General features: G+C 44.7%; 1 protein-coding gene across 5 annotated transcripts in view; it reads right to left on the bottom strand.

Moving 5' to 3' along the window:
* Positions 1-23,666, bottom strand: part of LOC139424372 (triple functional domain protein-like) — a 143,003-nt gene that overhangs the window by 6,225 nt on the left and 113,112 nt on the right. For 4 of the 5 annotated variants that reach the window (XM_071176128.1, XM_071176138.1, XM_071176147.1 and 1 more), the window contains 14 exons: positions 22,991-23,246; positions 9,229-9,512; positions 8,894-9,064; positions 5,423-5,518; positions 4,915-5,063; positions 4,613-4,679; positions 4,143-4,246; positions 3,961-4,030; positions 3,641-3,730; positions 3,311-3,454; positions 3,088-3,165; positions 2,290-2,481; positions 1,921-2,098; positions 757-1,544 (listed from right to left, as the gene is read on the bottom strand). In XM_071176128.1, coding sequence (XP_071032229.1) covers positions 757-1,544; positions 1,921-2,098; positions 2,290-2,481; positions 3,088-3,165; positions 3,311-3,454; positions 3,641-3,730; positions 3,961-4,030; positions 4,143-4,246; positions 4,613-4,679; positions 4,915-5,063; positions 5,423-5,518; positions 8,894-9,064; positions 9,229-9,512; positions 22,991-23,246 — 2,667 coding nt within the window. The remainder of the gene's footprint in view (positions 1-756; positions 1,545-1,920; positions 2,099-2,289; positions 2,482-3,087; positions 3,166-3,310; positions 3,455-3,640; positions 3,731-3,960; positions 4,031-4,142; positions 4,247-4,612; positions 4,680-4,914; positions 5,064-5,422; positions 5,519-8,893; positions 9,065-9,228; positions 9,513-22,990; positions 23,247-23,666) is intronic. The other variant, XM_071176162.1, reaches the window with a different exon arrangement.

Here is a 23,666-nt window from a genome sequence, read left to right as displayed (position 1 = left end):
TGTCTCTCAAAGACAGTGAAAGTAGAGAGGAAACAGTCCGTTTCAGGAGAGAGAGCCTGAAATAAAGTTTGAAGTGAGGCCAAATGCATTTGGTGTGAGTCAAATGTATTCAGGGGCAAGGAGAGAACGGGAACAAGGATGTGTCATCAGTCCCACAGAACCAAGACAGAAACGAAGCAGTATGGTCAAAGCAAGAGCTAAGAGAAAACAGGAAAGACGGCAAGCGTTTCTTTTTACATCAGAGCTCCTCTTCTTGCAGGCAGGTGAAGTCGAAGTCAATATCAATCTTCCATGATATCAGCATTAATTTGCATTTAACCCATAAATGCCTCGATGGTTTTTCAGATCAGACCACAATAGGCTGAAGCAAAGGGACAGCAAAAATTCAGGTTATGTCTAGAAAATGTTAGAGCCAAGACAGAGCTGGGTGTGTGAAGTTAGGGAAGCAGAGGCAGAGAGTCATACTGGAAACACTTACCAAGGGAGAGGAGAGGACACCAACATACCGTACAGCAAGCTACTTGCTAGTTACTTGCTAGTTACAGCAGTTAGCTGCTGTACCAGCCAAAAACACACTGTTAGTAGAGTCTGAAAGACAGCAGGAAGGATGAAAACTCACACCATAGGCAAGTTAGTGTACTTAGATAGTTTAGTATGCACTTGTGGTTCCGATGACCCAGGAGAACTTCTGGTCAGCCAGTAAGGTTAGTAGGGACTAAGCCGGACAGAAGCCTGGGACTCGAGTAGGGCTCTTACCCCGTTACTCTGCGTGGACTGTAAGGACTGCTCACTGGTGGAGGAGCATGTGCTCATGCGGTCTATATCCTTGCTGTGGGTGGAGTGGCGGTGGCTGTGGCTCTCCCTGTGGCCCAGGGTCGAGTCTCCACTATCACTGTGGTAGGAGAAGGAGCCAGGCCGGCTAGCTGGGGAGGCTGGGACCGCGGTGGACCAGAAAAAGGAGCCTTTCTGGGCTGGGCTGCCCGGGATGAATTCCTCCTTTATGGGGCAGGTCAGAGGAGAGACTGCCCCTACCCGAGGCTTGGCAAGATTCAGAGGGGCCACAGCCAGCCGTGGGATGGGGATCTGAGGGTCCTCCCCAAGGTAGCTCTCCTTGAAGCTGCCCTCAGCAACGCCCAAGGACTTGCCATTGCTGTTGCTGCTGGTTCTGCTGCGGGGCCGGGGACCCTCCAGCACTCGCATCTTGGGGACATCTTGGGGCCCCAGGTCCCCCTCTGCATGGTCAGGAGGACAGGGGGTCTGGGAGGAGGAGGAGGGGGGTTGTCGGGACCACGTACCTGCTGTTCTGTCCGGACCGTCAGACCCCGGGGGGTGGTGGTGGTGGACAGGCTGTGGGATACGGGAGGAGGGCTGGGGAATGCGCGAGGGCCGGCGACTCTGGGGGCCACACAGAGAGTTACTCCCAGGGCCCACTACGGAGCTGCTGCAGCCACCTCCTGCCAGGCCACTGCTGCTGCTGGGGGCCCCCAGGCCTGCTCCACTTGCCCCCACGTGGTTCCTCTGGTACTCGATAGGGGATGTCAGTGCTGGGGGACACAAAAAGAGAGACAGAGATAGACAGACAGAGAGAGAGAAATGGAGAGAGAAAGAGATAGAGAGAGAAACAGACAGAGAGAAAGAGTCACCTCAGTGGTATGAGTACACACTGTCTAGCTATGAAACAAAAATATAAAAACATTCGTAGCATTTTGCATTCCAGTACATCATGCTATAGTTCATATTATGGTGTGCTCTAAACACTTATTTTCTCGGAACGTTGATACATTCTATGGAGTGGATGACTACACAGGGAGACAGATGAAACATTGTAATCATATGATATGATTATGCTGCCACCTGGGAGAAGCTAGCATAATATCACTACACAGTTACGCAGATGAACCGTGATGTGTCTTTTTTTACCATTGAGAAAGTTGCGCTGGCTCTCCAGGATCTGGGTGATCTGATGGACCCACATCTGGCTGACTCCAGGATTGGCTGAGTGCATCACGTAGGTCTCCACACCGCCACTGGATGACCGGGAGGTCAGGGTGAACTTACAGGGGTCATCTGTGCTCTCCTCCAGGCCCAGCCAGCTCACCTGGACACACACACAAGATATAGGGGAGAGGAGGGGATGTGAGTGTTTTCAGAATTAGACAACTATTCAAATGACTTTGGCCCTTAAGGCAATTACTATCCCAGCAATGTCCAGCCCCCAAAAAATCCATCCACTGTAATATGATCTAAGTGGATTGATTAGGGGAGATGATCACGATCGATGCTCCATACCTTGACGCTGTTCTTGAAGAGGTATCCCGGCTGGGAGTAGCCTTTCTTCTTGTCCAGGGGCTCACTGAAGATGACGATCTGTTCGAAGAGGAAGACCCTCCTCTCCTTCATCCTTGTGAGTAGCCCCCCGTCCTGATCTGATACCATGAAGGTATCCTGGAGCAGCAGTCTGCCTTGGGCCACAATCTTGCCCTGCATGGGGGAATACCAATGTATCGGCTGTCTGGTTAAATAAAGGTTTAAGGCCCGATGCAGCCGTTTTATAACCATATCAAAATATTTCTGGGTAACAAGTAACAACCTTACTGTAATAGATTTCCATTCAAATGGGCAAAAGTAGCTTTTAGCAAAACTGAAAACTAGCTGTAACTCTTTGTTATTGGTCGTTTAACCAATTTACACATGGTGATGTCACCAGATTGTATTTTGAAATCAAATTTGTTTACACTTTTACAATGTCAGTTTAATATAAAAAACAGGAAAACAGAATTTTGACTGAACTGGGCCTTTAAATAAAATACATAGAAATAAAAGGAGAGAGGACAGCCTCAGACTCATTCTTAGCCACTCAGATGAAATATGCATATTATATGCATAATATTATATAATACAACGAGTGAAAATAGAGAGAGAGACAGCAAACCCAAGCCCTTCTCCCAAGTATCATATGATCCATGTGACTTAACGGCTGAAATCAAATTCAAGTAAGCTATTTTGGAGAATTTGTGACCTTCTAAACTGAGCCAGATCGAACTGAAAGACCACATTCTCTATTCCCTGAATAAGACAGAGTCTTACGTCAAAGCCTTGGAGACGCCCAACGTTCATCATGTCGTTGCATCTTTTGGGCACAACACACATGACCTCCACCGCTTTCTGGGAGAAACAGAGAAGATAGAAAACATAATATATTATAACAAGTATAACTTTTAGATAAAAACAAAACCAGAGCAATATTAATGCTCGTCCATGTTATTAGGCGTGGAAGGCCATCAAATCAAACCCAGATTGTAGTTCTTACCTCCAGCTCAGTAGTATCTACTGCAGCCTTTTTGGAGAACTTGAGTAAATCCTTCAGCAGGAGCTGGTACTTCATGATGCGCTGCACAGGCTTAATGAGAAGATCAGTGATCTGGAGTCTGTGGCCCAGACGCTGCTTGAGCTCCTAAAATACACAGGGAGCCATTAGATTTAGTTGCACACAGTAAAAACAAAGGACTGCGTAAAAATATAACACAAGGTATGAGAACAGGAAACAATGTGGCTCTTATGATGAAATATGTGCTCAGTTCGAGAGACTGGAATAAACCGACTTGCGGGGTATGTGTGGAGGGAGTATGTGTATTCTTACCTCAAAGTAAGTGTCTATGTACTCAGACACAATGTGCTCTGATTTGGGCTTGTTCTGACAGTACACGATGTACATGTGTAACCGGCGCTCCTAGCAGGAAAACAAGGAAACAAAACAAGGGAAATGGTGAGGAAGTGGTATTATGGTCCTTGCTATCTGGAATCCTTGGGATGTCTGTACCCCATTGCATTTAAAATGAGGGATTATGGTTAAGATTGGGGGTTAATGTTAAGGTTTAGCACTAACCTTGTTATGATGCACAGCGGCATCCACTATTGATGGTATATTTTGGCCAATGAAAATCATCAAATCGCTCTTACTTGTTTGACAAACAGGGGAGCCAGCCTATCAGGATCCTCCAGGCACTTCTCTAGCTCTCCCAGGAAGAATCTGTGGCCAATCAGAGAAGAGTATAAGAAATATTACTATGATAAATACACTAATATAAAAGTCAAACTAATAATAACGCTAGTACTGTAGGTAGGTACTATTCTCGTCTTACTCTCTATGCCAGTCGTAGATCTGGTGGATATTCCCAAACACTATCTTGTCTTTTCCCCTCATGTCGTCTGGCACGCCGTCCTCCTTCATTTTGCTGATGTAGCCCTGAAGGGGAGATAAGATATTCAGGTGACCACAGGACTAGACACAGTGCCAAATTCAGCCAATACTATTCCAATGCTCTGTCCACAAACAACCTCTGCCCCTTAGGGCACTTGTGGTGATCTGATCTGATAGGTATATGCACTACATGTATGTTTAGAGGGCAAGGTGGAGCTGTTACCATATTGATTTTACCTATACAGTTCATTTTGATGTATATGGAGAGCCTAGGGGTCGTAAGGATTAGGGATTGTTTTGTGGACGGGACCTAGCACTTTGACCAAGTCTAGAACGTGAACAGAGTGTGATGGAGAGGAGTGAGTCATTGATTATGGGCCTACAGTAAAGTAAGAAACAAGGTGTTCTCACCTCCACCACTGAACCCAGGTCTCTCACGTAGTCCCTCTCTGTCTCCACCAGCTCCAGTAACACATAGCTGTAGGGGAGAGAGGTGAAGTAAACAATGAGAGGATTGTTTAGCTAGACCATCACAGGACAGTTTTATCTGATGGCTCAGGGCATATTGTAGGCTTTGAGACCCTAGAAATAGAATTACTAGAAAGGGCCCAACACCAGTCCACCCATTACGGCCTCATTGGCTTGAATGAGGGCGACACTTCTAGTCATTCTGTTTCTACATATGAGACGTGGAGGAGTGAAACTGAACTCACTGGCGTCTTTTGAGGAAACCCGACTTGCGCTCGTCCATCTCATCGATGGGGGAGGAGGAGGACAGGAGGGAGTTGTCAGAGGGGTTGAGGGAGGGGCTGCTGCTGTCCCCTTGTTCCACAGAGAGAGAGCTGGGACGGTCCTCCAGGGACTGAGAGAGAGAGAGAGAACTTACTGTATATTCATTGTGAACATGCAGTGAGTAAACTGAGCTTCTCCATACAATCACTGTGATAGCAGAGAGAGCAGTGGTGTTGCTGCGATGAGGGTGTGACGTGTGACAAAGTATGGCAGCATTAAAGTGCTGTGCCAGGTCTTATGAAGAGAACGAGCCAGTTGGTGTGGTGACTCAAATGGTTCACAGATGACTGGTGGGCCATGGCACCGTCACACGTCACATCCACCCTGGCACCAGACTGGCCTGAGCTGAGCTGGCAGTGTGTGTGTGTGTGTGCGTGCGTGTGCGTAGCTGACAGCAGTGTGGTAGACTGATGGATGGCTGTATCTTACCATCTTACTCTTGACCAGCTCCTCGATGGCACTGACCAGCTCAGCCGCACTGGGTGTCTCTGAACTACTGGGTCGGCCCGATAGACGAGAGGCCGCCTGGAAGGGAGGGAGAGAGACAGAGTCAGACATACACAGAGACAGAGACAGAGAAAGGAGAGAGAGTGTGAGAGGTGTGTGGTTTAATGTTCAAATCAAATGTTATTTATCACATGCGCCAAATACAACAGGTTACAGTGAAATGCTTACTTACAAGCCCTTAACCAACAATACAGTTGTAAGAAAAGTGTTAAGTAAAAATGGATAAGTAATATATATATATATATGGTATATACAGTTGAAGTCGGAAGTTTACATACACCTTAGCCAAATACATTTAACTCAGTTTTTCACAATTCCTGACATTTAATCAGAGTAAAAATTCCCTGTCTTAGGTCAGTTAGGATCACCACTTAATTGTAAGAATGTGAAATGTCAGAATAATAGTAGAGAGAATGATTTATTTCAGCTTTTATTTCTTTCATCACATTCACAGTGGGTCAGACGTTTGCATACTCTCAATTAGTATTTGGTAGCATTGCCTTAAATTGTTTAACTTGGGTCAAACATTTTGGGTAGCCTTCCTCAAGCTTCCCACAATAAGTTGGGTGGATTTTGGCCCATTCCTCCTGACAGAGCTGGTGTAACTGAGTCAGGTTTGTATTCCTCCATGCTCGCACACGCTTTCTCAGATCTGCTCACACATTTTCTATAGAATTGAGGTCAGGGCTTTGTGATGGCCACTCCAATACCTTGACTTTGTTGTCCTTAAGCCATTTTGCCACAACTTTGGAAGCATGCTTGGGGTCATTGTCCATTTGGAAGACCCATTTGCAACCAAGCTTTAACTTCCTGACTGATGTCTTGAGATGTTGCTTCAATTTATCCACATTATTTTCCATCTATTTTGTGAAGTGCAGCAGTCCCTCCTGCAGCAAAGCACCCCTACAACATGATTCTGCCACCCCTGTGCCTCACGGTTGGGATGGTATTCTTCGGCTTGCAAGCCCCCCCCCTTTTCCCCCAAACTTAACGATGGTCATTATGGCCAAACAATTATATTTTTGTTTCATCAGACCAGAGGACATTTCTCCAAAAAGTATGATCTTTGTCCCCATGTGCTGTTGCAAACCGTAGTCTGGCTTTTTTATGGCGGTTTTGGAGCAGCGGCTTCTTCCTTGCTGAGCGGCCTTTCAGGTTATGTCGATATAGGACTCGTTTTACTGTGGATATAGATACTTTTGTACCTGTTTCCTCCAGAATCTTCACATGGTCCTTTGCTGTTGTTCTGGGATTGATTTGCACTTTTCGCACCAAAGTACGTTCATCTCTCGGAGACAGAACGCATCACCTTCCTGAGCGGTATGACAGCTACGTGGTCCCATGGTGTTTATACTTGTGTACTATTGTTTGCACAGATGAACATGGTACCTTCAGGCATTTGGAAATTGCTCCCAAGGATGAACCTGACTTGTGGAGGTCTTGGCTGATTTCTTTTGATTTTCCCATGATGTCAAGCAAAGAGTTTGAAGGTAGGCCTTGAAATACAACCACAGGTACACCTCCAATTGACTCAAATTATGTCAATTAGCCTATCAGAAGCTTCTAAAGCCATGGCATAATTTTCTGGAATTTTCCAAGCTGTATGTAAACTTCTGACCCAGTGGAATTGTGATACAGTGAATTATAAGTTAAATAAACTGTCTGTAAATTGTTGGAAAAATGACTTGTGTCATGAACAAAGTAAATGTCCTGACCGACTTTCCAAAACTAGTTTGTTAACAAGAAATTTGTGGTTGAAAAACAAGTTTTAATGACTCCAACCTAAGTGTATGTAAACTTCAACTGTATATAAAAAAATATATATGTTTACACTACATTTGATTAATATTTTCTGGAAAGTATCTGTCACTGTATTAAAAATGTTTCTACATATTACAGCACATGATGACAACACCGCATCATACATTCATTTCTTAGAGACGCTCACCATTGACGTGTTTTGACACCGCCCGACATTCCAAATGACCCCATAAGGAATGGGTATGGTCTCCCTAATCAGGGCCAAATAGGGGCCTAGTGGGGCCAGGCTAGCATGGAGGATACAGGGGATGAGGCGGGGGTTGGGGTTGGTTGGAGCAAGGTTCTGAGCACTGGCACCACAGTGGAGCATATGACTGAACAATGTACATGTGCTGTTAAATACTCCATTACAACAGGGATAACCCGGGCAACAGGCCAATCACAAGCACAGCTAGTCTGGCTAAACAATAGCAACAGGCTAAACAAGGCCAGGTCTTTAAAGGGGTAGTCAGTCAGTTCTAGTCAAACTTCACTAACTACAGCAAATGGAGTATTTGTCACATCCGCAACAATAGTCCTAGAGAAACATAGGGCAGCGAGGGTGAGGAGATAGCATGACAGGATGGATGGGAAGTAAAATAAAGACTGGGCTGGTTGGTTGGTTGGTTGTGGGAGTGTGACTAGAGCGTAGGCAGTTACATGGAGAGGTACGAGGGTGAGGAGATAGCATGACAGGATGGATGGGAAGTAAAATAAAGACTGGGCTGGTTGGTTGGTTGGTTGTGGGAGTGTGACTAGAGCGTAGGCAGTTACATGGAGAGGTACGAGGGTGAGGAGATAGCATGACAGGATGGATGGGAAGTAAAATAAAGACTGGGCTGGTTGGTTGGTTGGTTGTGGGAGTGTGACTAGAGCGTAGGCAGTTACATGGAGAGGTACGAGGGTGAGGAGATAGCATGACAGGATGGATGGGAAGTAAAATAAAGTCAGGGTTGGTTGGATGGTTGGTTGTGGGAGTGTGACTAGAGCGTAGGCAGTTACATGGAGAGGTACGAGGGTGAGGAGATAGCATGACAGGATGGATGGGAAGTAAAATAAAGACTGGGCTGGTTGGTTGGTTGGTTGTGGGAGTGTGACTAGAGCGTAGGCAGTTACATGGAGAGGTACGAGGGTGAGGAGATAGCATGACAGGATGGATGGGAAGTAAAATAAAGTCAGGGCTGGTTGGTTGGTTGATTGGGGGAGTGTGACTAGAGCGTAGGCAGTTACATGGAGAGGTACGGGAACTGAGACAAAACAGAGGCAGAACAAAAATCAACATAAAGCTATGGTAAATTTAAAGCAAAGTTAAGAAAGAAGAGAAAACAATGGTATTAGTGTCAAAGAAACGCCTGTCGCTCTAGTTACAATAACTGTTCTGTGATGATGAATGAATGAAGCTAAACTGCATAGGTATAAAATATCTACCTCTTCAGACAAACTGGTCTAAAATAAATACATTCATTGATTTACCAATGTCTCTTTTTATTTTCCAAAAGATTTTACAGGAAAGATGATTGTCCCCTCTTTGATATACTCTAACTAAACCTCATGGAGGCCTGTTAAGTGTGTGTGACTGTGTGTGTGTCTCACCTTGTCGTCCTGAGAGTCAGCCTGCAGCAGGCTGTGTTGTTGGATGGCCATTGGGGGAGGCAGGGGTACAGCATCAGCCCCCTCCTCTCCCTCCTCCTCCCCACAGCTCTGCATCCCAGAGGAGGAGGACTTGGACAGAGTCCCACTGCTCAGCCCCTCGTTCCTCATCCTCTGTAAAGGGACAACGACAATAGAGCTTACAACTACATAGAACACAATCGGCTCAAAATAAAGGAGAGAAGGAAATTAGGGAGATATTTAATGTTGAACAGGTAATGTAAAAGAGAAAGAAAGGAAGTGATATATGAGTGATAGGGGTGACCAATAGAACAGACCTCCTCGATGGTCTCGTCCTGTGGCGTGGCGGCATTGTCGTCCGAGTCTTTCTGGGAGCCGGCGATGTCTGCGTTCTTGCTGCGTCCGTCGCGGTTCTTCTTGTGCTTGTGGGCCAGCTTCTTGACGTGTCCGTCGGCCTTGCCGCTGCTCAGGCGCCTCACTGGGCTGGTCAGCCACTTCCTCAGTGTGTTGCCCGGTCGCTTGGGCCCCGGGGAGCTGTGGAAGCCCAGGGTGTGGCTGGCGCCAGGCTGGATGGCATCGTTACTGGACACAGACAGGGTGTCTGCATGGGGAGAGACATGGAGAGAGAGAGAGAGAGAGAGAGAGAGAGAGAGAAGGAGAGAGAGAGAGAGAGAGAGAGAGAGAGAGAAGGAGAGGTCAGTCACAGTGCACAGTATCTTGGGAATGGGTCTGAATTCAGCTATGAGGGTACCAATGAGATTAGATGCACTTTTGCAAGGTACTTCATTACCTAGGAGGCATAATTATTTATGTATCTATACGCAGACATTCCATTTTAGTACATGTTGGTTAGAATGGAGCATCGCATCCTAACATTGCGTGTCCACCCTCTGCATTGAAGTGTCTATCGATAGACGTTCCTCCTTCGAAAGTGAACTGGATGAACCTCATTTTAAAAACCATGGAATACACAATATTATATAAAAGTTGCATAAGCTATTCTATCTCTCTGTGTGTGTGTGTGTGTGTGTGTGTGTGTGTGTGTGTGTGTGTGTGTGTGTGTGTGTGTACTTTAGGCTGAATGCCCACCACCTCCCTCTCCTGTGGTTCTATCTCCCCTGAGAGGTGTGGGAGAGGACTTGGCTGAGGCTGTGGGTTTAAATGTGGTGCAGTGTGGGGTGCTTCTGCTGATGTAAACTGAGAGATGCTACTCAGGGTGGATAGATTGCCCAGGTCCCGGCTTCATAGAAATCTTGTATCCTTCAAAAACTGAACTTCTGATGAATAGACGGATACGTAGTGCATTCTCCATGTGTTTCTTCTGTCTCTGTGTGGCCCGCTTCTTAGCCTACTGACGGCAGTAGAGTAAAATGACCAGTGAGGTGACCTCTGTGTTCTCACCGGTTGGTTCTGTCTCTCAGTGAACTGGACTCTGTGTGACCAGATCCTCCTACTGATCTGGTCTAACCACAACAGCTTCTGACAGGGCATGATGACCATCCTGGACGGGTCAGGGTTCCCCAACAGTGCACCACTCGCTCAGTAAAAATAACATGTACCTACAGTATGCTGCCATGAGAAAAGACGACAGGCCTTTTAAAGAATCTTAGGACTTCTAACACTGAGAAACGAATCAATTCACAACAACAACATATGACCCCATGATTATCATGTACTGATCGGGCCTTTGGCATGGACTGATCACACATGTATTATTAACAGGGTGCTGCTGCACTAGTGCATCGTGGGTCATAGTGGGTCTCAGCAAGGAGAGAGGAGCGTGTGACTTTTCTTTTTAAATTTGTACAGTGAGACTCAGGCCAAAAGGAGGATACACCCATGGCCATGTCGAAAGGGTTTCTCTTAGCAGCCAAGAGCAATCTCAGGAGATGTTCTCAAGCCAGGCCATGGATGATTTCATGAAGTCTCTACAGCTGTTTTCCTAAAGCCATAGCACAGTAAATTACTTCCATACTGTTTCAAAATGTTGCGCAAACAAGTCAGGCTGAATAGTGCGCCAGATGAAAGACAGTGTATGAATAGAGTTAATAACCTTCCCTTCAGTTTTAATTCATCATTCCATATGGCACTATGTTTGCTACAATCATTTTGATGTGCATGCAAGGGTGCCATTTTCACAAAATGATTCAAGGTGTCATTTGACTGCTTTATGATGTCACATTAGGCCTGCTGAGATGGTCTAGGGCTGCATTTCATTGGCTCAAGCTTTGATACAGGCAGGGTTGGATTGTGACATCATGACAGTCTAGCGATGTCAAATGGCACTAAATGATGTCACAATGGGACTGCTGAGGGTGATCTGAGGCTGCCAATGGCCCAGGCCTTCATTCGTTCCTCAGACACGGTTGGATTAGACTGACACATCTCTAGACCTACAAAGAGCCCAGGAGCAAATAAGCCTAGGAGCCTTTTGGGGCTATTTCATCCTCACGTTTAGCCATACATTTTCTCAAGATGGTGTGCATTGGTGTGCAGCACTGCAAACTCCCAACCTGGTCCAGAGTTGGCATGGATATGACACCAGACGAGTTGAGACATGTGGTGGAGAGAAGGGAGGAGTACAAGACCTCCATCCTGGACTCCATAACCATGCCTGACTTGGACTGCACCATCTTGGCCCTCGGGGGGGCATTTCTGGTCATCTGCCTGGCTCGCCTGTGGCTCAGCAGGAGGAAGTGGACAAGGCAAGGCCAAGGGAAAGGAGGACTGCTCCAGTGCCAGGCTAAAGGGGACAGCAACAAGGCTGTTCTGATGATGGAGCTTCAGGAGAAGGTTCTGCTGAGGATGGAGGGCATGGAGCAGCGCCTCGACGCCATGGAGGACTTCATCAGGTCAGTCTCAACTCTTAGCCTCATGCGTATCTAAATGAAAGGGTGCTTGGAATCGAAAATAGATCACGTCAACTATAGATAAGGGCCAGAACTCACTTCCATATAAGATGAAATTGAAGGTTAAAATGTTCATCTCATAGCAACATGTATTAATAGACCACACTGATTGGTACGTTTCATCTTGTGCCTTCCTTAGCTGCATGGGGAAGAAGAGGACCATGGAGAAGACAATGTACGGCAAGCAGGAGGCTGCTGGTGACTAGAGCAAAAGGGATGCCCTGCGCTTCTCTGACTGCTCTGACAACTCCAACTAATGTCTCAATACCTGTTTATGGACACTGTGCATTTCTTTAAAAATACATTCAACTGATTTGAAAATAAAAGATTGAAAAAGAAGTAGCCCTTCCTCTCCTCTTTTCACTCTGTGGGGAATAGCATTGTATGTAGTTACAGTATATTCTGATAGACACTTCATTATCTTCACATCTTTCGTGACAGCGAACATGTGTGTCACAGGGTGGGGTGGATGGTGGGTTTTAATGGGGATCACAATCCTTAGTTAAAATGGCTTCAGGAGACCTATATATTGTAGTGTAATATCCTCCTGATATAAAGCATGTGTTCGCTCTACTCTCGGTCTAACCCAGCTGTGGGAGTCCGAGCCATTGAGCCTGAGAAGATGAGGTGTTCACACAGCCCTGTACTCTAAGTCTGCAGGGGAGAACCGAGGGCTTTCAAGAGACTTGTAAATAACTCGTAGCAAAATACCATGAAAACCGGACTCTATTAATCAAATGTGTCACAATATTACTGACATAAAGGAAGGAGCCATTACGGGCTGTTTCAGTCATGCTTCAGGGTCCTATTGACCAAGTGGAGCAGTAGAAGGCTAGCAGGACCATGTGTTACAGTAACACTGGATGTGTACAGCAGACTATGCCAGACCCACTAGGCAGACACCTCCAGGCCAGCCCAGCCGTACCCAGCCCCATCCTCCATTCTGAGAGGAGGAAGGAAACAGGCATCAAATCTCCACCTGAACAAACCTAGCCTTCTAGTACACCACAGAGACAGGGCTCAGTGTGTCCCTCCCCACAGGCCCACACTCATGCCACGGTGCCCAGTAAAACCTTCCTTCTCTCCAATACTGTACAGAGCTGTCGCACAGTGTATCAGTGCGATTACATTGAAGGAGACACACAAATGACTTACTCCTTGTCCATATTGTCTCATCTGGCTGGCTAAAAGGGTACAGTTATAGTATATCTCTCACATTTACATCAAATGCTTTTGAACTCTCCCATTAAAAAGCCCTGTCTGCCTGTGGGTTAGTGGCAGGGGGGCAAACTCAGTCTGGTGCACAGTTCTACACATCAGTCTGTATCCACTCTACCTATTGAGCAAACAGGACAGAGGCATGCAAGGGGCCTGACCCCTGGTGTAACAGCGCTATTTGAGAGTAGGTCTGAAGAGCTCTCACAGGCTGTGGGCAGCCCATCAATCACCTCAGAAAGTGGGCTACGGGGTATCATATACTGTATGAAGGAAAAATAACTAGTCTGGCTGACTGGGACACCAAAAGTATTTTCAGCGAAGAACACAACATAACTTCTCTTTTAATATTGTATTTGTACTCATGTATTTTTGTGTGGTTGAGACAAAGATGTCCAAGACCAATTTCCCCTCAGGGACAATAATGATGATCTGATCTTACAGTCCTGTCACAGCTACAAAGCAGCGTCACTAGCTAACTTTGAAGTGCTGCCCTGAGAGGTGCCTCCTGGGGCGAGATCTATTATTGGTTTGAGAGATCTGCGTGTCCTCGTAGACGTAGACAGTGATTTAACAGAAGGAGGGTCACCAGCCTTGACACATTCCTGTCCATTGTTTATTCAGCAGGGTGTAAAATAACCCCAGACATCACAGACATGCCCCCTGTGGGACACTGTCTCTGTGTCCCAAATGGCACCCTTTTCCTTATTTAGTGCACTTCTTTTGACCAGGTAGTGCACTATATAGGGGATAGAGTGCCTTTTGGGATGCAGCCCGTCTCTGGGTAGTGGGTAGGAAAATAAGCATTGCGGTGACCTCACTCTGATCTCCCGCCAGTGGGTCTTCATCAGTCACCTCAGTCACTGAGCTCACTACTGACACCTGTCCCAAACCCGGGTCTGCTGTGACTATGTGAGCCCGCTGAGCTAAAGCCTAGGGATTAGGAGACACAATAGGTTCTGGCATGACACATGCAGTACGTTCAAACACATGTAAATATGGTATCCCTGTCTGCCTAGTACATTTCAGGTCACTATCAGCAGTAAAGTATGAGACAGAATGGGGGTGAGGAGTAGAGCTGTCACGGATTTTGGATGACAGTAATTGACCAGACAAATGCCCACAGTCACCGTAATAACTGTTTCAATAGCAAAAAATTAATTATAATAATATATATTATTATTTATTTTTTAACACATTTTTTTTCTCCTCTCCTCCTCTCCTGGCTGCATGTGCTGCCATATCAATAGAACTCAATCAAGTCAATGATGGCATAATGGCTGGACTGGCAGCAATTGTGAAAGTAAATATCGAAGCAAACCAGGAAGTAAAAGCAAGAAGTAAAAGCAGGAAGTGTACCATCAGTATGTGCTGTGATTTGTTGATTCAACTCAACTGATATTACAAAAAATACATTCCATTGCATGAGCCACATCATGAATGAATATTCTACATTATCATAGAAATTATTGCATCACAAGTAGGGTTGTGGCAGTCATGAAATTGCGTCAGCCGCTGATTGTCAAGCAAATTGCTGTTGGTCCCACGGTAATTGACCATTAATTAACCTAAACACATTTATCATTTCCTGGCTTCCACACATAGTCTACAAGCCACTGATGCAGACTTTTGGAACATCTACATTTAATAAATCCATGTAATATAGCCTACACATTCACAATAAATGTATTATTTATTTTAGACAGGTTTAAAGAAACATGATATGAAGAAAATGTAGTCTATTTCAGAAGAACAGAATAGCATAGTCTGAGTTGTCCTTATGTTAGGTCCTGATCTGGCTATGCCATATGGTTTTGGGCTACACTAGTTCGTTTAGCAGACAAGATTTGCTTAGATTTCCGTGGCATTATTTTATAGTATGAAGAATACAATTGAACAAAACTGAATAAAATAGATAGGATATTTTCTCCAAACTATTTGAGGGAATGTGCACATGTGGCTATTCTGTGTTGGGGGGTTAACAAAGAAACAGGTCCTCCTATATGTTTAATTTAGAGTTATTACGTAACTCTAGTTGTGGTATTTGAGTTTGAATACATTCTTAGGCTACATGACACGACTCTAATGATGATTTGAAAAAAGTTGCATGAAAGGCATGAGCTCTGCTTTGTTTTTTTTGTGCAGGCTGTACACACTTCATCAGTCTCTCTTTCACAATTTGACAAGCACTTGATAATGACTTGAATTTCCCGGCAGCATCCCCTTTGTGTGGCCGTAATTCCCCCTAAAAAAAAGACATGCCTTTTGCGGCCAGTGGCCGTTGTGCTGAATATAATAATTGTAATTCCCTTCCCCCTGCGTGCTGTGTGCTCCAAAGCACCTCTCACATTTCTCTCCTTCACCTCATCGAGTCTCTCACAACTGCGCGCAAATCCTTATCCAATTCACAAATCCTTATCCAATTCACAAATCCTTATCCAATTCCGAGGAGCATATTGAAGATATTGGAAGAACTGTCCACATTTACATTTCGTCAGCCAACAAGATGAGTAGGCCTAATGAACAACAAAAGCACTAGCCTATGTCAATCTACTATCCCCCATAGTACAAAAGTTGACCTATTCTATTTTTGGGGTGGCAGGTAGACTAGTGGTTAGAGCATTGGGCCGAAAGATTGCCGAAAGATTGCTAGATCAAATCCCAGAGCTGACAAGGTAAACATCTGTTGTTGTGCCCCTGAACAAGGCAGTTCCCTGGTGGGCTGTCATTGTAAATAATAATTTGTTCTTAACTCTTGAAACTAGGGGGCACGAGTTTCATTTTTGGAAAAATAACGTTCCCAAAGTAAACGGGCTATTTTGTCAGGACAATATTCTAGAATATGCATAAAATTGACAGCTTAGGATAGAAAACACTATAAAGTTTCCAAAACTGTAAAAATATTGTCTGTGAGTATTACAGAACTGATATTGCAGGCGAAAGCCTGAGAAAAATCCAATCAGGAAGTGACTCATGTTTGAAAGCTCTGCGTTCCGATGCGTCCCTATTGAGCAGTGAATGGGCTATCAACCATATTCATTTTTCTACGTATTCCCCAAGGTGTCTACAGCATTTTGACGTAGTTTCACGCCTTTATGTTGAAGAATGAGCGTAAACGACTACATTGCGTAAGTGTCCGGCTGAGGGCTCTCAGAGTAATTATTGCGTAATAGACAGAGGTAGCTATTTTTCCTCCCGGTCTTACTGAAAATACAGCTGTCCCGGTTGATATATTATCGAATAGATATTTGAAAAACACCTTGAGGATTGATTATAAACAACGTTTTCCATGTTTCTGTCGATATTATGGAGCTAATTTGGAATATTTTTCGGCGTTGTCGTGACCGCAATTTCCGGTCGAATTCTCAGCCAAAAGTGAAGAACTAACAGAGTTATTTCTGCTACAAAAATGCAATTTTTGGAAAAAAGGAACATTTGCTATCTAACTGGGAGTCTCGTGAGTGAAAACATCCGAAGCTCAACAACGGTAAACGATTTAATTTGATTGCTTTTCTGATTTTCGTGACCAGGTTGCCTGCTGCTAGCTAGGCATAATGCTATGCTAGGCTATCGATAAACTTACACAAATGTTTGTCTTGCTTTGGCTGTAAAGCATAATTTAAGCTAAGCTAAGCTGTGTTTCAATATATTTCACTTGTGATTTCATGAATATGAATATTTTCTAGTAATATTTTTTTGTCCGTTGCGTTATGCTAATTAGTGTCAGTTGATGACAATTCTCCCGGATCCGGGAGAGGGAGTTCCAAGAGTTAACTAACGTGCCTAGTTAAAATATATATATATATATATATATATATATATATATAATAATTATGTGCGAGAAATACATATTCCAAACGTAGTCTGCGACAGTTGTGGGATGCGATAGATCCCAAATGAATACAACCACTAGCATCAAAAACAACTTTTTACTCAATGAGTCTGATCCTGTCGTTCTGCCCCTTAACAGTTTAAAATGTTGATAAACTATTAGGCTTTTTATTTCTTCACATTATAAGTGCAGCAATGTGCACATAGAAGTAGGCTATACGCACAAATGTTCCATTAGCAAAAAAACACCATGATCAAAAGTGACCACAAAATGTGATTATGCATGTAATGCTTTTATTATAAAGGTGCATTTTTATGGTGAAAATGATCTTCCCCAAACTTGAAACTCATGCGCTGTGTATGTATGCCAGTTAGGCTCTACACCCATTGAAAAGCAGATTAATGTGCTTAATTTTAAGAAGTTATTTAGCCACTTTTGTGATACAAACCTTATCAAAACATATAGGCCCATGGGATAGGCTACATAAGGGTTAGGGCCTATGATTTGAAAAAGTCGCAAAAAAAGGCATGCATTGTTTCTTGCCTTACCCTGGGCATCATTCACAAGTGATAATATTTAATTCACAAGTGATACGCTAATATTATCACCCATCAGACTATTCTCGATTTAATCTTGTCTTTACATGTGGCACAGTCCAAGCCAATCAGAGAGTGGTGGCTCACTGTCCTCTGTCACAATTGGATTAAGATGTCTGGCCCACTTCCTGGGAAACCTAACAAGGCTCATCAGACACAGGACAGGAGGGCACACAGGCCAAGCCAGCTGTGTGATGCAGTGGGTGATACTGTGTCTGTCTGTTCTCCTCATGTCTACAATAACAAGAATATCAGCAGAGGGGTGGATCATCACAAAGCAAGGATCAATCAGCCGGCTAACATGAATACACATTCAGATGTAACTGTTGATCAGAAAGCTATGGGTTATTGATCATGTCAAGTTATTCATACATTTCTATTTCAAGTCAATCTTTCTCTATGAGCTATACGAACTATGGAGTTTTTAAAGATGATTCAGGAAAGTAAGCTGGCTAACTATTTGATCCTGGTGAATTTGGCGAGGAGGAGGATAGGGTTTGGACAGCACTGAGGTGGGTGGGATGCACCAGGAACAAACACAGTTACTACAGCTATATATAGACGGTTTGTTCCGTCAACAGGTAGTAACATGGCTGATTCAGTCAGCCAATCAATCAGTCAGCCAGCCAGCCTGCATGCCGGTCTGTTTCTCTGTCTGTCTGGTTGTCTGTGTCTGTCCCACATGTGACTCAGAAGCTCTTAATCTAGTCCAAAGTGTGCCAGCTTTAATATGGTATTTCAATCATTTTTATGCACCAATATAATCCACTCCATAACACCCATTCAATCAATATAATAGCCTACTGTACTTATCCCCCAGGCCATCACATACAATACAGACGTTATTGTTGATATGTACTCTACAGTAGGCTGTGAAAAAAGGTATGCTGCAAAATAATGTAAACAATAATTAAATATTTGACTTGATTACACCAATGATCACAACAATAACAATCCATTACAAAGTTGGAGCCTGTTCTACACCGTTAATGGACTGGAACACTTAAAGGACGGGTTCTATATAGGTCCTATACAGTATCGTTACATACCCAAATCCAGCAGCCAGAATTTGCAGTTTTCTGAGGGTCCCGCTTGAGAACTCATATGGTACAGAGGACTAACAGCAAAAATAGACCGTATTCCATTTGCCATGGCAACCTGCCCTGGTACTATTCAAGTTCTCACACTGTTTAAAATCCAATTCTTCAAAATAATTTTAGGAGAACATATAAAGAATCATGTAGTTTAAGAAAAAGCTACAGGAAGAAGCTGTATCCTCTAGCTCAGATGAGATCACTCTGCTGTGTTAGTGGGATGGGATCTGCTCTCTCTTCTCTACTCTCCCAGAGAGTGGGCTGTTGTACTGTGAGGGCAAGCCTCCTCTGTCCCAAAGGAACATTTAGAATCAGACGGCACACTTTACCATAAAACCCCTAGTAGAAGCTCCAGCTCTCAAACAGCATGGGCTCAGCTTCCACAAATCAAATCAAACGTTATTTGCCACATGTGCCGAATACAACAAGTGTAGACTTTACCGTGAAATGCTTACTTACACGCCCTTAACCAACAGTGCAGTTAAAGAAGAAGAAAATATTTACCTAAAATAAAAAGTAATAATAAAAAGTAACACAATAAGAATAAGAATAACGAGACTATATACAGGGGGTACTGAGTCAGTGGGCAGGGGTACAGGCTAACTGAGGTAATCTGTACATGTAGATGGGGGGCGAAGTCGGGGGGGGGGGGGGGGGGGGGGGGGGGGGGGGGTCAATGTAAATAGTCCGGTGGTGATTTTTATGAATTGTTCAGCAGTCTAATGGCTTGGGGGTAGAAGCTGTTAAGGATCCTTTTGGTCCTAGACCTGGCGCTCCGGTACCGCTTGCTGTGCGGTAGAGGAGAAAACAATCTATAACTTGGGTGACTGGAGTCTCTGACAATTTTATGGGCTTTCCTCTGACACTGCCTATTATATAGGTCCTAGATGGCAGGAAGCTTGTCCCCAGTGATGTACTGGGCCGTTCGCACTACCCTCTGTAGCGCCTTACGGTCAGATGCCGAGTAGTTGCCACACCAGGCGGTGATGCAACCAGTAGCTCTCGATGGTGCAGCTATAGAACCTTTTGAGGATCTGGGGGCCCATGCCAAATCTTTTCACCTCCTGAGGGGGAAAAGGTTTTGTCGTGCCCTCTTCATGACTGTTTTGGTATGTTTGGACCAAGCAGTATGTCCTGTAGAAATGTAGCATATATAGTTGCAGCTTTACTTCTGAGCACAGTTGCAATGTCCTTATTTAAGCTAAGCTCAATACACTTAAGAACATTCAGTAGTGTGACTGACTGTAGCTTCTAAGGTGCCTCTCACACATTTGTACAGTCAGATCTCAATCTACCCTGCAGTGCATACAGGGCTGGAGGAGTAAAACAGACAGCCCACACAAACTCTCCCTGTTCAACTGTGTGTTTTCTCATCAGGATCTCTGGGCACTAACCACAGAGCCTGTTTCCTGTAAGAACCAAAACACACAACGTGCACAACACACACACACGTGGAACACACACACACACGTGCGCCACACCAAAAAAGCTAAGGCCTCCCTGGTACCTTTGAGAAGGTAACCGTTTTAAGCTGAATCAGCAACTGAAGGGAAGTGTTGCTATATTGTCTCTTTAGCACATTTTAGAAATAGGCGAAACTTATTGATGTCCCTATTCCCCCTACTGAACACTTCGGTCCACACTGCTCTACCTGGGGATAGTCATGGTGGCATTTCCTCGTCCAGGGATCCTCAACTAGATTCAGCTGCGGGCCAATTTTTTCTTGGGCGGATGGTCTGGGGGCCGGAACATAATAAAAATATATATATTTAAAATGCAGACTGCCCGCAAGAAACCTAAACAGATAAAATATTTGCCAAAAAATGAAACATAATTTGAAACCTTGATTACATTTGGGAACATTGTCCTGCGTAGGGTGCCGTCTTTCAGATGGGATGTTAAAAAGGGTGTGCTGACCGTGTTCACCCCGGTTTCCTGGCTAAATTCCCAACCTGGCCACATTCCATCATGACCACCTAATCCTCCCCCTCATTCCTAATTGGCATATATCACTCCTCACCTCTCCACCTGATAGCTGATGTGTGGTGAGAGTTCTGGCACAAAAATGGCCACCATGCATCACTGAGGTGGGTGCTACACATTGATGGTGGATGAGGTGAGTTTCCCCCTACTATGTAAAGCGCTTTGAGTACCTCAGGTGGTATAAAAGTGCTATATAAATCCAATCAATTATTATGAATTATAATTATTTGTATACGATCACCAAAGTCTCTCTATTATGTATGGGAATACTTGGGAAGATATTTCCAAAATGTCAATCACTTGGAGCTGATTTTCTGGTGTTTTTACAGTCTTTTATGTCCAACAATTAAAATTCAACAAAAATATAAATATATACGTATATGATTTTTTTTGGCCCAGAAAACCTGGGGAGCCAAATAAAACCACCCGCAGGCCTTCAGTTGGGGAACCCTGTCCTAGTCCATGGTTCTATAGTTGGAAAATACAAAAATAGCCAAAAAGCAGTAGCTTTGCTAATTCAGTTTACAAACTTAATTGCAAAAACATCACAGCATTTTCTGAGAACTTGTGGGGTTGACACAAGCTATGACAGCTACTAATTCACCACAGGCAACCAGCCAGCAAGGGCTTTGTTCTAAGTCCAAGGGATGGGGAATGCAATGAGGAAAAACAATGAATGAATAGTCTTCCTGTGAGTTAGTGAGACACATCCATCCATCGCCTTCTACAACTCCCAGACGTTTACCAGGGCAAACCTCCTGCTCACAGGCTGCACTCATTCTGGCCCAGCCATGCATCTGGGTGACAGCACCAGTCGGGAGTAGGAAGAGGAGAGTTCCCAGATCTTCCCACCCATACCCCTAATCCGTCCACTGCCCTGAGAAAAAGGCCTAGGCCTACATGCTCTGCTTCAAGGACAAAGCACCACAAAGACAAGGGGAGCACCAAGGACATATTCATCCTCCTAGTTCTAAAGGAGCCCTGCTGAGGGGAGTCTTCAGTCTGCATAACAATTCACTACAGAAAATAGGAAAGCTATGGCGCTGCGCGGGTATAAGAACGGACCGTCTAAGAAGTTCTGATGCTCCTACAGGCGCTCAGGAAAAACATGGGAAAAAAGCACACATGAAACTTGAAGGCAGCAGAATAATAAAGAACTGGATGGGAAATCCTTAAGTTTGTTATTAGTTGGAGAAAACCATCCAAGTGTGTAACATGCATCAAACACTACCTGGTTTAAGCCAAAATACAGGATTCCCCACTCCCTTATAAAATTATGAAGAGCCTAATGTTTAGGAAACCTATCAGCATATCATTTTTTCCTTTATTTAACTAGGCAAGTCAGTTAAGAACACATTTTTATTTACAATGAAAACCTACCGGGGAACAGTGGGTTAACTGCCTTGTTCAGGGATAGAACGACAGATGTTAACTTTGCCAGCTAGGGGATTTGATCCAGCAACCTTTCAGGTTACTAGCCCAACGCTCTAACAACTAGGATACCTGCCGCCCCAGGTAGCCTTGGCCGCACCATGGGAACCACCAGTATATAGTACACAAACATCACCTCTATCTTATTACAGACCAGGACAGGAGGAGGGTGGGCCATCTGACAGGAACAAAGCTTTACTGAGTGACTCAGTCATGACAGAACAGAAGCTCCAAGTGCCACCCAGGTTTCTTTGATCTCATCCCCTGGGGTCTGGAATGGGGTCAGGTCATGGAGCTCAATAACTACTTCTCCTTTGAAGAAAGATGAAGAAAAACCACTGTCCAGTCAAAAGGACAGGGTCATATTGAAGGCCACACGGTAGCAAAACGTTTTGTAACAGAAAACAAAAATGCGTGTGTTTTATATTTGACAAGTTCAGGTAGTCTCTACCTGTTTCAGTCAGTTATCTTCCGTTTGGTGCCTGACGAATATGAACCATGAGAGACAGGCCACGTATGCATGTATGACTTCCCAGAGTTAGTCATGTCTATATGAATTCCCACAGAATAATGTAGGTGGTAATCAATATGTTTTCCACAGCAGCACGTGAGTCATCAACACTTCCTCTACAGACTGCAAAACAGGGAGCACCTGGAATCCTTCACTGGCTGCAAGTACACACTCGCCCACTAGAAACCCCCTGGGACCAAGGTACAGACGGTGCGTGCGTGTGTGTGTGTGTGTGTGTGTGTGTGTGTGTGTGTGTGTGTGTGTGCGCGCGCGTGTTCCAGACCTAATGGTAGATTGACGCCAGACATTTTATTTTATTTTTTTACTTTAGCTGAACATATCATTTGATCTCCAGCACCTGCTTAGAACCATATGATGTGTGCATGTAATCGTTTCCCGTACTGTATTCCAGGTGCCTCACAACAGCAAGGCTGACAGTGTGTCTATGTATCTGTGTCTGTGTGTCTGTGTGTGTTCCAGCCTTCTCAGTCCCAACATCAAGGCCTACCTTTGTGGTGGTGGTTGAAGAGTCCTTCCATCTCCATACTGGAGCGTGAGTGAGCGATGCAGAGCATGGCACAGGGTACTATGCCCTCCTGGGCAGGGGAGCGGTCCGTGGTCCTCACCAGGCACCAGTCTGGCTTGTCATGGAGCCTCTCCAGCACCTCCACTGTCTGACCCCTCCGTACAGTCAGCTCAGAGCTGCTGCCATTACTAGCCACAAAGTCATGGATAACCACGGTCAGCTCACAGCCACCAGAGAGCTGGAGAGAGGGAGGGATGGAGAGGGAGAGAAGGAGGGATGGAGAGGGAGAGAAAGAGTGATGGAGAGGGAGAGAGAGGGAGAGAGAGAGGGAGCATGTCAGACTTACTATAAACATTACATGACATAAAGGAATAGTTTGAAACCTCAAAGAAACAGCCTGAATATATTGATGTTTAGGAGCAGTATCATAATGAGGGTGTGAAATATAACTACATGTCATTAAATGGTGAGATTCTTAGGATGTACTAATCAGCAATAGCGAGTCTATTATTAGCATGTCAACAACTGAGTTCTTATATGGGTTTGAAGGTCCCCAAGTCCCCCTGAGAACTGCTGATTTGCCACTTGTCAGTCATTCCGTTTCCCCAGACCCAGTCTCAGTCACAAGGCTAGAGTAAGAGCTTATTCTGATGGCCAT

This window comes from Oncorhynchus clarkii, chromosome 2 (genome assembly GCF_045791955.1).
Source record: "Oncorhynchus clarkii lewisi isolate Uvic-CL-2024 chromosome 2, UVic_Ocla_1.0, whole genome shotgun sequence".
Classification (NCBI taxonomy): Eukaryota; Metazoa; Chordata; class Actinopteri; order Salmoniformes; family Salmonidae; genus Oncorhynchus; species Oncorhynchus clarkii.
This window is presented reverse-complemented; position numbering and strand designations above follow the sequence as displayed.